Source organism: Peromyscus maniculatus, chromosome 17 (assembly GCF_049852395.1).
Source record: "Peromyscus maniculatus bairdii isolate BWxNUB_F1_BW_parent chromosome 17, HU_Pman_BW_mat_3.1, whole genome shotgun sequence".
Classification (NCBI taxonomy): domain Eukaryota; kingdom Metazoa; phylum Chordata; class Mammalia; order Rodentia; family Cricetidae; genus Peromyscus; species Peromyscus maniculatus.
Genome location: NC_134868.1, coordinates 20,239,687 through 20,252,429, shown reverse-complemented (window position 1 = coordinate 20,252,429; position 12,743 = coordinate 20,239,687). Strand labels below are relative to the sequence as shown.

At 42.0% G+C, this 12,743-nt stretch overlaps 1 protein-coding gene across 2 annotated transcripts in view; it reads right to left on the bottom strand.

The window, feature by feature from the left end:
• Neil3 (nei like DNA glycosylase 3) overlaps window positions 1-12,743 on the bottom strand; it is a 64,535-nt gene that overhangs the window by 21,140 nt on the left and 30,652 nt on the right. For both annotated transcript variants that reach the window (XM_006970907.4, XM_076553319.1), the window contains one exon: window positions 413-547. In XM_006970907.4, coding sequence (XP_006970969.1) covers window positions 413-547 — 135 coding nt within the window. The remainder of the gene's footprint in view (window positions 1-412; window positions 548-12,743) is intronic.

Sequence of the window (12,743 nt, the reverse complement as noted above, 5' to 3'; positions counted from 1 at the left end):
TTTCTGTTATTCCCTCTGCCTCTTTTCCCTCTCGACCTGACGGCCAACGGTCAACAGAGCAAGAGGACCCCCACAAACAGTGTTGACCTGATTAATGACATTTGAAGGTTCCTTTATGACATTTTGTGGATTATGACGTGTTTGTTAACTGACATGTGTGGTGTGGAAACCAAACTGCAGATCCCTGCTACGCTGTATGGCAGCTAAAGCACAGAGTGCCTTTCTCAGAATCTTTATTCTCGGTGCTAAAAGTTTAGCATCTCTGCTAGTTCTTCTGTTATCTAACCAAAAAATAAAACAAAAGTCAAGTCCAGTTACAAAAACAACTCTACTCCTTGTCCTGGCATCCTATTTTTATTTTTTTATTAAATGGTTAAAAATTCCTTTTTTTTTTTTTTTTTTTTTTTTTTACCTGAGTTCCACTGAAGAGTCGAAGAAACAGATCAAGTCACTGGTGAGCTGCACTTGGAGAGTTGGAGAATCCCCACCTCTGTTTTCAGACTCACATGGGTTAATCAAGATGGAGCCTTTCATCCCAAAATGAATCCTGAAACAGAGACAGCCCATTTTTGAGTAATAGAAGCATATCGTGCATTGCGTTAATTGCTTTTTAGAAATTATAAACAAACTAATGTTACACAGGATAGTTACTTTTAAAGATAGCTAAACTGCTAAAATCACTTCCTAGAGAAAGTGTAAAGGTTCCAACACTTAGCCGAAAAGAACATAACTGTTTTTCCCCCCGAGTCAGATAAAATATCTTTGTTCACAGAACAGTCTAGCATCTTTCCACATTTACTTATTCAAAAGCATAAACCCTAAAAATTGATTATGTTTTGTTTATATATTCTACAAAGCCACGAACATTCAGATTCCTTAGCTTAGCTACAGTGAATTGGAAGATTTGTAAAACAAGGTCTACAGTTTAATATACGCTTCTCTTCCCCTCTGTCTGAGCTAAGCATTGAGACATTTCACACACACACACACACACACACACACACACACACACACACACACACACAGATTTGTGATAGACATAAATGGAGGGAGGATGCGTCAAAAACTTGTCCAATTCCTTTCATTTTTCATTTACTTTTATATATATCGGGAAGAATGGATTTATAAATATTTACAGTTAACTTCAAAGCTACAATGGAGTGATGAAAAATTCATAACCTTTCAGATTTTGTAGAATTGATTAGCATGTCCAGTTAAAAAGAAGTGATTTTTTGTGAGACCTCTGATGAAGATCAAAAATTATCCTCAAGATGAAATGCTGTGTCCTGCCTTTCAAATGTTTCCTTACAGCTTTGTTGAGTTAATAAATACGGTTCTTTTGGCAGCAAGTGTTACTGCTGTGCGCTTCTAATTCCAAAGCACCGCGTTACAGTATTGTACAAGGTTAACACGTCTAACTTTTAAAATGTGGGTTTTAAACTCTGTGTGCCCTACTATCAATCATAAATGAATTTTACATGCCCCATAGTTCTTGACAGGAAAAATGGGTACCTGTAAGTACTTCATAATTTAGCTTATGGAGGCTCAGCCCCAGTGAAAGGTGTACAACTGTCATGCCCAGAAGCCATCATATCTAAAATCTTTTCAGCGGCACGGCTCATAAAGTGGATTCTAAATCACTTCCCATAATGAAACCACATCCACATCAAACACCTCAAAGGTTAAGACCCGAGTCGAAGGCAGGAGTAGCCCCAATAAGAACTACGAACAAAGCAAGTACACCTTTGTCTTGTAAATACATTCAATTTAGGGGCAAAATGCACATGAAACGACTCTATCTTGTATTCCTTTGCATTTATATTATTAAATAGCTAACTATTGTGATGATTAAGCTCCAAGCAACAAACAAATGTCATGTGTGTTGCTACTTACCTTTTAGAGTAAGAATATATAGGCATCATGAAAAACATGGAGGATTTTAAAACAATCGACACAGATTTGATTCTCTAAATGTCAGTTCATGGGCCCCTATTACATCCAGGAAAGAGATTTTAAGAGGAAGCCACCATTAAGAAAATAGGTAAGTAGCAAAGCTAATTTTTTAGGAAAGTTTTAAATATCACGTGTGGGGTAATGTGATGGTTTATAACCCCTACACGCATGGAGGAGCTGGGCATGAAAAGGGAGGCATCGGGTCAGGAGACAGAAAAGGGCTGCCTTTTGAACCCTGGGAGCATCCTTAAGAAAGCCTGTCTGCTTCTGGAACATTCTCTAACATGAAGCGGAAGTGTTGAAAGGTATAGCTGAGGAGTAGCATCCAATACCGCCTGTATGTGCAGAGGGCTCAGGACACCTCCTCTGCCCAAGCAGTAGGTTTGGACCTGATGTATAAGAGTTAAATGCCTGGAATAAGACAGGAAACCCTTTTGCCACCAGGTGAGGGCTAACGAGCGCCTGCTGTTAAGAATGAGGTGGAAACAAAAGCTACTGGTCCCTGGAGATGAACCTGGAAGCCAACTTCGGCACAGAATCCAGCAGAGAATCTCCTTAGGGAAGAGAAAGGGGAAGATCTGGACCCCAAGAGCACCCACAGATGCCATGTCAGAGACTGCCATGGTCAAGAGAGAGGCTGTGAGCCTGAATACTGCAACCCTATGGTCCACACCAAGGCCTGTTGAGAAGAAACGAGAACCTCGCCTCCTCCATTGGTCTATCAGAAGACTTTCATGAGAACCTCGCCTCCTCCATCGGTCGGTCTATCAGAAGACTTTCATAGGGTAACAGCAACAGTGGTCTACAGCTAGGGAAGGGAGAGTGGAGATCCTGGACCGTGAATTTGCCCGGATGGCTGAGAGCAGCAAATGGAGCAGAGTCAAGGAGAAAGCACACCGTCAGCCATGCAGCAGCAGTAAGAGCTGGATCATCTTCCTTCTCTTTTTTTAATGTTCAGCATTAATTATTAATGTTTAAAATGTTTGCAGAGTGGGAGACAAGTTTGCAAGACATCTAAAGACCCGGAATATAAACCAAGAATAAATAGTGATAGGGCCAGGGGTGGTGGCCCGTGCCTTTAATCCCAGCACTTGGAGACAGACACAAGGGGTCTTTGTGAGTTCGAGGCCAGCCCTGTCTACACAGTGAGTTCCAGAACAGCCAGGGCTACACAGTGAGACTAGTCTCAAGACAACAACAGCAGCTAGGAAAAAGAATAAAAGAACTCACCATCCTTCAAAAGAACAGGAAGAACGGTGCATAGGAGTCACTCCACAGTCAGGCAAGTACAGCCAGAAAGCAGTCTTACAGGTATGGAAGCTCAGTGATATCTGTAAGCAAGACCTCCCCAAACCCCATCCACCAGCCCCTAGGGCGCATGCGTACACACACACACACACACACACACACACACACACACACACACAGAGTCTTAGCTCTGCTGCCTGAGTGGGAACTCTGATGGGCCATTTAGAAACAGACTTCCCTGCATGACTGACTGTCCATCCATGTAAGTGATGAGAATCTAAATGTTGCCTGGTCTTGCTGGTGTGTGTGGAAGTGCTGGAAGGCATGAAACAAAGCCCATTGCTCTGTATATAGCAGGCTGTCACGGCTGGGCTGGGCTGTGCAGTTCTGGAATTTAAACCCAAACCCTGGCATATTCTGGCACTATCCCTGAGCTGTTACAGCTCAGCCTTTTTTTTTTTTTTGACAAGATCTCACTAAATTGTTCATGCTAGCTTGGAACTTTTGATTCCCTCTGCCTTGGCCTCCTGAGTGCCTGGGATCACAGGCATAAGCCAGAAGGCCTAGTGATGACAATGTTTTGTTTCTAAGACATGTGAAATGAATCTGTCAGGAGAGTCAGAAGTTCGAGACAATCCTCTACTGCAATGTAAGTTTGAAGCCAGCCCGAGACTTTAATACCTTACCCTGTCTCAAATAAGTCAACAAACCACTTGTACATACACTGTTAATTATATGTACAATTTCTTTGTCTTTATGTATGAGCTAAAATGTAATTCAAAAAGTGAAAATATTTGTGTTGGGCTTGGGATGTAACTCACTGGCGGCGTGCTTAGCTACCATGTGGAGAGTCCTGGATCCAACCCGTCATTGTATAAGTTTCCTCCGAGATTGAAATATTCCATCCTGCAGGGAAGCTCCTTAAGCAGTGAGGTAAACAACTCAAAATATATTTAGGAAGGCTTTGAAACTGGCCAGATTCACTAGTCTCCTCCTTGCCAGAGTAAACAAACAAACAAACAAAAAAAACAAACTGATAGTCCCTCTCACAAGGGCAAAGCCAAGCTGCAAAGCCTCCCAAGACCAGAGCAGCACCCTGGAAGAAACAAACCAGTTGAGCTACCCTGAAGAGGCACCTAGAAAGGACACTCTCCAACCTGATGAGCTGCCTGGAGGCTGGGCAGTGGCAGTGTGCTCCAAGTCACCAGCTTGGTGAGCTGTCATCCATGCTGGGGTGGGCTTGAGTTGATAAAGCCATCTTTGAATCATTTCTGCTCCTGCAAGCAACTCCAAGGACTTACCATTTTTATCATTTAAATAACAGAATCATCAGCCACAACCCTGTCTGTCCTCTCCTTCAGCTCTGCCAAAAGAGCCTTCCTTTAACATGCAAAACCCCCCAGAGTGAGGTAAGACTTAAAGATTCCTTCCTGGAAAGCACTCAGGGCCTCCCTGACACCCCACAGTGTCACTAGGGGTTGGAGCTTGCCTGTGGGACAGACAGACATGACTCTCCTCTTCCTTGTTGTGCCATGCTGTATCTTCCGGTCCTAGAGATGAACAGTAAACTGAGGGACCAGGTGAAACCCAGAAGGTCTGATTTGAATGAAGACTGGTTCAACACACAGAGGAAGTGGACAAGCAAGCGGTGTGGCTGCCCCGCTAAGGCCCTGGTTAGTGGCAGACAAGAAGGCCTTCATGAATGCCTGGAACTTACCGAAGCCCCAAAAGACCCAATGTAAACCAGGTGATGGGCCACGGTTGCCGCCAGCTCTCTCATAGACGTCACCATCATAAACCAATCACTTTTTCACATCTGCCTTAGACACCAGCCTGACGTTTTGGCCTCTTTGCTTGGCGGGCTCTTGCTGAGGTGCCAGCACAAAGCCAGCTTGTAAAACATTTCATTCATTCCCTGGGAGACATGTGACTGCACACCCAACCATGGGTAGCAGTTGCCCATTGTGGTAGAGGGGACTGAGTGGATTGAGGTGCGGGAGCCCACACACTAGGCCTTCAGTCACACACCCTAAGCCCTAAGGATGGGAGAAGGGTCTACATGAACTCACTTGCCGCATTTATTGTTAGGATCCTGCCCTCACTCCTGCACACGAGCAGTTAGGGGTCTTGCATCTTGCGTCATCAGTGTGCACTGGCGACTACATACATGCCTTAAAAAGCCCGATGCAAACCCCATCCTCTCTCTCCCGGTTCTCTCTCTGCTCTGCTCTGCTCTGCTCTGCTCCCCCCCCCCACACACACACCATCTCTCTCTCTCTCCAGGCCTGGCTCTCCTTTCTCTTTCCCCTCCCCCCTTCCCCTCCTAATAAAGCTCTGAAAACTAACACTGCGTTCTGCTGCGACCGTGACCTTTCCACTCGGTAACCAGTGCCGCATGGCACAACCAGCACCACCACCAGCACCATTTATCATCCTTTCATTGATTATCCTTAATCATTAACTATGGCTCCTCATGATAGTAGCTGGTCCAGGACCCTGCGGGTTAGATGTCATTTGTTCACTTTGAGAGCTCCTTTCCAAGCATCGTCACTAACAGAAGCTTTCTGGCCCCTTCCTCCACACACTCTCCTGGCCACTCTCCACAACACGTTCTTTCGTAATCTTGTGGCCATTGGCTATTTTTGTTGTTTCCAGACCAAATGCGAAAGACTGACGTAGACCTCAAGGTCATACACGGATTGCTTTTTAGTGTCTGATGTGACCTCAAAGGCCTCAGACGCTAGCCTGAATTTTTTGGCCTCCTCTTTGTTTGGCAGGTTCTTGCTGGGGTGGCAGAGCAAAGGTAGCTTGCAATACACATCATTAGTTTCCTTGAGGGAGGCATTTGCCCTCACACCTTGCACGTGGTCATAGTTTATCATTGTGGTAGGGGGAGACTGGGTAGACTGATGCTGTGATCTGGAGCTCTGTGTGATGAAGCCTGGCAGCCTGACGTCTCCAGGGCCAGGGCATGGCTGCTGCAGGTCTTGGCCACCAAAGTACTCTGTGGGGTAGAGACTGATGGACAGAGATCTCCAGGGCCAGGGCCTACACTGACATCACAAAGGGCCCTTTCAGAGTTACAGTCCATTTCACAGTCTGCAGCTACTGCTTAGCCCAGAGTAGTACGCCCCCATCACACAACACACACACACACACACACACACACACACACACACACACACACACACACAATACTACGAGGTAATAAGAGAAGAGGGCTACACTTTTTCTTAGGATGCCCTGGGGTATCCCTGTAGCTGGAAGTTTTCCTGTGTCCTGCCTGGTCCATAGTCGCTCAGACCCAAGTAAACACACAGAGTCTTATGTTAATTAAAAGTGCTTGGCCATTAGCTCAGACTTGCTACTGACTAGCTCTTGCACTTAAACTCAGCCCATTTCTGTTAATCTACATGTCACCATGTGTTCCATGGCTTTACCTGTGTGCCATTACATGCTGCTCCCTGGACAGCAGGCTGGAGTCTCCTGACTCAGCCTTCCTCTTCCCAGAATTCTCCTTGTCTGCTTATCCCACCTATACTTCCTCTCTGGCTACTGCCCAATCACCACTTTATTTATCAACCAATCAGAGCAACACACATTTACAGCATACAGAGCGACATCCCACAGCACTTCCCCTTTTCTGTCTAACCAAAAAGGAAGGTTTTAACTTTAATATATTAAAATTACATATAACAAAACAGTTATCAAGCAAGAATTACAGTTATAATATCTAGTCTATTTGTATTTGGCTAAATTAAAATATTTTATCAATCCTATATTTGTGAGTCTAAAGTTTCATATCTAATTTACCTTTTATCATAACCAAGGTAATTTATAATTATAACTATCAAAACCTCAGAAGGATATAATATTATCTAAGTAAACAGGAAGAGCATTGTAAGCAATTTCCAAAAAGCTGTGGAAATGACAGAGACAGCTGTTTATTTGGGTCTGAGTGACTGCAGACTGGGTGGGACACAGGAAAATTTCCAGCTACAAGTCCCAGTGGGTGTGGAAGGACAGATGGGCTGGGCCAGCAGCTGGCAGCCTTCATCCTCTCCAGGGAACAAGCCCATCACAGCCAACCCAGTCTGTCCCTCAAAAACTGAGGATGCTCTTTTTCCCATTGGTCTCAGTTTCTCCAGCTATGTGAAGCCAATCAAAGATTTTAACATGTGTGTATTCACATATATAACATAATATAATGAGTATATATACTTACACATGATTATGAGATACACAAAAATTAAATGATGGAATGTGAACTGTGGAATAGTTGTTTAAAAAGTAATTTTAATTATAATGTAATAATTAAAACACTAATTATAGTAATTTTACTTATATAATCACTCATTGATCTACTAATGATTGATATATTAAGACACATGAACAAATGAGAAATTTTAACATATTTAACTAAAAAAACAAATCAGAGATAAGGAGTCTCCTCAGTGAGCAGATTAACAAACTGCATCCGTAAATGAATTTAAACATCCAGTAATAGAAATAAAACAAAGGAGTAAGGCATTGATTTAGACACACTTAAAGACAAAAAAAAAAATCTATTTACTGCTGTTTCCTGTGTTTACTCTTCTTCCTGCAGATTCAATTTTTCACCAGCTATTTATTGCCTACGTGAGACAGACAGACCTCTCCACATTGCATGTCTGCTGTGTTGGATTCTCAGAGCTTTGTTCATTTGTTCCTTTCAAGTCTTTATCGTCCCTTCATTTTTCAATACATACTTTCGGTGACTTTAGAGTTCTTAGTTGAGGGGTTTATTGTTCTGGCAATTCCGGGGCTTCCCTGCTGTCTTCTGTCTTGCAGAGTTTCTGATGAAAACCCCAATGTAGTTTTCAACTTTGTTTCTTCATGTGTCTCTTTTCATCTAGTTGTTCCCAGGATTTCTCTTCATTCTTGGCTTTTAACACAACGACTAGGTCTGAGTGAGGGATATTTGTTTTTATTTGACATTCTGTGAGCTTTCTACTACATAGGGTTTGCCAAGGACAATACCTACTTAACTCTATTAAAATTTCTTTTTGTCCATTGGGTTAGTTACAAGCATTTGTTTTAGACCATCTGACTTATCTTAACTCCTCACTCACTCTGTGTCTTTCACACGTCTCTGTCTTTGCTAATTTTTGTGTTGCTATGATAAGACATCTTCACAAAATAATCTAAGAAGGAAAGAAGGGTTGGCTTTGACTCAAACTTCAAGGGTGTATACATATACATTCCTATCAAGGCAGTATACACCCCTATCAAGGTAGTATACACCCTATCAAGGCAGTATACACCCTATCAAGGCAGTATACACCCTATCAAGGCAGTATACACCCCTATCAAGGCAATATACACCCTATCAAGGCAGTATACACCCTATCAAGGCAGCATACACCCTATCATGGCAGTATCCATGCCTATATCACTATATAGGCAGTCGGGGCTTAAAAAATCAGGTCACACTATCTCTGCAATAAGAAAGAAAGCCATTTGTGTTCTACTCAGCTATATTCCCCCCTTTTATGCAGCCCAGTATCAAAGCTGCTCATCTTTGGGCTGAGTTTTCATAGTTCAAATAACTTCATCAAGATACTCCTTTCCAGGCATGGCCAGAGGCTAATCTAATCTAGATAATCCTTCACAGCTATGCCCAGAAGGCTTATCTTCTAGATGATTCTAGATCCTGTCAAGTTGATAATATTAACTATCACATTGGTTGTTACATTATTTTTTTATGTCACCTGTTTTGCTTTCTCCTTTCTTCCAAGGCCTCCAATCGCAATAAGCAAGTTAACAGTGTATCAGTAAAAATCTACATAAAAATCAGAAAGGACAGAGAAATTAACAATTAGTTGGAGGACAGTCTTATCCTAATGCTAGAATTAAACAGAAAAGTGCATAAGAACATAAAACTGTAGGACAACATCTCACATGAAAACAAAAACATTCTCAGTAAAAGACGATCTAGCAAGGTGCAGAATGGATAACCCATCATAACGAAGCAGAGGGTATGGTAGGAATTCAAGGATCACTCAAAATTCAATCCCTATAATTCACCATGTAGATGAACTGCCAGAGAAAGAGCATCAGCACTGAGTGTGCCCATAAAGCACCCTTTTCTCTTCCCACCTCAAGGGGCAATGAAAAGACCTGAACACATAGCTAGGGCTCTCTGGAAAGCCAAAGAACCAAAACAAACTGGTATTGTCTAGACCAAATAGTATTATTTAGAACAGGCCTGTTTCCTGAATACGTGCTGAGTCGGCTATTCCTTTACATACTGGGTGTTCGAGGACAAAGGAAGTTGAGCTAACGTCACTGTATTTTCTAACCTTAAAAACCCTTCTCCTTGCATTAACTGAGGAACGTAAGCGAACATTATGGAAAGGACAAGTACTTTCAGTCCATCCAACAGTCACAGGACTGTACCCATACTCAGCAGCACTGCAGGAGGATGCTGAAGAGAAGACCAGGGATTCCAGTGAGACCCAATGAGGGACAAAAGTGCTTCTGGTCCAGCCGGCCACCCCTGGACCTCAGCAGTGCTGCAGAGCAGACACTTCAACTCCTCAGCTATTAGCTTCCGTGTCTCTCTCTCGGTTTCAATAAACTTTTGATCTCACAAGCCACCCTGCGTTGTTTCATCCTGTCTGCCAGCAACTAGTGCAGCTATCTATGCTGGAGATGTTACAGCGTACAAACAAGAAAGGTGCTAAAAGATGCAGGGGAAAAAATAGCAAACAGAATGAGGGTACACTATTCTCACAGTCCATATCACAGGACGGTTCTTAGTTAGTGCAATCTAGGAAAAAAGAGAAATAAAATATGTTTGGGAAAGAAAGAGTCAACAGCCTCAGTTCACAGATGGCAGAACTATTTATACAGATCGCCTCAAAACAAAACAAAGAAAGAACCTATATAACACCAAAATATGCAAATAAGAAAACTAGAATAATTGAAGTCAGCAAAACTGCAGGATGCAAGGTCAAGACACACTCAAAAATTTTCCTAGAGACGAACAACTCAAAATCCAGCTCTTTACAAAAGTACACTTTACAGTAATACCAATAGTCAGTTTTTCTGGTTAACCTTGACGGTCAGCTTGACAAAACCTAGAGTCATTATGAGGAAAACTCCCAGTCTAGGAATTGCCTGGGTCAGATTGGTCTATGGGCATGTCGCTTGAGCATCATCTTGACCACTAATTGATATAAGAGAACCTACTAACTGCACATGGTACCACCCCTAGGTAAATGGTCCTAGGCTATATAAAAAGCTGGCTAAGGGCTAGCCAGTAAGCAGTATTTCTCCACGGTTTTTATTTCAGTTCCTGCTTGAATTATTGCCCCAATTTCCCTCAATGATGAACCATGACTCAGAAATGTAAACTAAAATGAGCCTTTTCTTGGTCATAATCTTTGTTAGAGCAACAGAATGTAACTAAAGCATCAACTTATCTAGAAATATAAAATAAGCCTGGAACTGAAAACTCAAGAACACAAATAAAAGAAACAAAACAGGCCTAATAAACATGTGCTCTGTGTTAACAGAGCAGGACACAGTATTGCTGATCTAACAACAGTCACCTTATTGGTATACAGATTCAATGCAAACTCTATCAAACCTTCAAATATCCTTAGACAGAATTTTGTAGCAATCAAAAAGCTGAGCCTAAAATTAGGAAAACCATAAAAATTAAAATAGCAAAAATAAACTTGAAAGAAAATGGATATCTACTACTATAGACGTTTTCTAAAATATATACATATATAAATTTAATACAGAGCTACTATATTATGAGGGAGACAATACCCAAACTACACATCATATGCAACCAAATAAAATCACCAATACCAGGAATGGATTAGATGTTTTTAAGTCACTGGGAAAACTGGTCCCATATATCACTTCCCCAAACATTATTGTTTATCACCAAACTTGACAGTAAGACTCTGTTGCTGAAGATACCACATACTTAGGGCATAGAACATGGAAAGATCCAGCAGGTACTCAACTGGAAGCTTCATCCTTATTGGCTAGAGTTCTTAGTACTGGAAGCTGTTATACACATCACTGGAGAAGAAAAGTAATCATGAATCTCACCCATGATTACTATGGTAATCTATGAGCTGCAAAAATGGTCAGCCCAATGAATATGTCCTCTGGTGCAATTGTGGCAGGGATGTCATGGGAGAAAACAAACACTTTTTTAAAAAAAAATGTATTTAAGTCCCACTCAATGAGACACAACCCATACCAGACAGTGCTAATGAAGCCAAGAACCTGAGACTAAATAAATAGGTCATGGACCCTAGAGGAAACCTACTACTACCATTTTGCTCAATGAACAAAGCAACAAAATGTCTCTTGCTGACCTATTGTTATACACATATATGAGTGTGTCACTCAAACCTAATCAGGGAAGCTTCTGCTTGTACATGGCTCTTAATACAGAGACCAACAACTGGACAACAATTAAAGAGTAAGAGACTTTAGAGTACTTAGCCCTATAAGGGATGTCCTTCCCAAGGCTCAAGGACCTATGTGGAGGTTGGGGGAGGGGGACAGAAAGATCGTAAGAGCCAGAAGTGGTGGATGACTTCAAGGAAACAGAGTTTTCCTACACACACAGAATAGGTGCACATATGAACTGACAGAGACTGGGAGAGCCTGCAGAAGACAAGCACAAGTTCAATATGGTGATATTTTATTTGTGCTGAAATGTGATTTTATTTGTATGTTAATAAATAAAGTTGTCTGGGGGGTCAGAGCTAATAGCAAGCCATAGAAGAAGCTGGGCGGTGGTAGCACACACCCTTAATCCAGTCACATGGCAGGCAGAGTCTGTGTGTTCAAGGACATAGCAGGCCTGGAGACACACACCTTTAATCTCAACACCAGCCATAGAGACCTGGAGGTCTGTATAGACAGGCAGTGATGAGGAGGTCTTGTGGTTGGGTTTACAACCAGTGAGAAGGCAGAACAGAAAGTCAATAAAAAGACAGACACACAGGAACTAGGTCTCTTTCTCAGAGGAAGGACAGCAGTGCCAGCGAAGAGATAAGTAGCTCTTAGCTACTGCTCTGACCTCTTGGGCTTTTAACTCTGCATTTGGCAATGTGTTTCTTATTGAATAAGACCGTTACATCTAGAGTTCAAAGCAGACAAAATTCAAATATGGAGAAGAGAAAGTCCTACCCCTAGCCAAGAAGCTACTCATGGTTGATAGCTTCTGGGCGAGTTCTTCAATGGCGTATCACTGGACATACCAACCAGACTTCAGGCGTAACTTGAGCTACACAAATCGAACTCCATTTTTTTGTTTGTTTGTTTGTTTAAAAAGAGAAAGAACATGAAGTTTGCTGTGTGGAAAGGATGGAAGGCTCTGGAAGGAGTTAGGGGAAGGGAAAGAATATAATAAATATATATTGAAATTCTCAATGAACAAATAAAAACATTAAAAAATGAATAAAGCAAGATGACTCATCTACCATATTTAAACTTACTTTAAAATACTGTATTATTGATGAAAA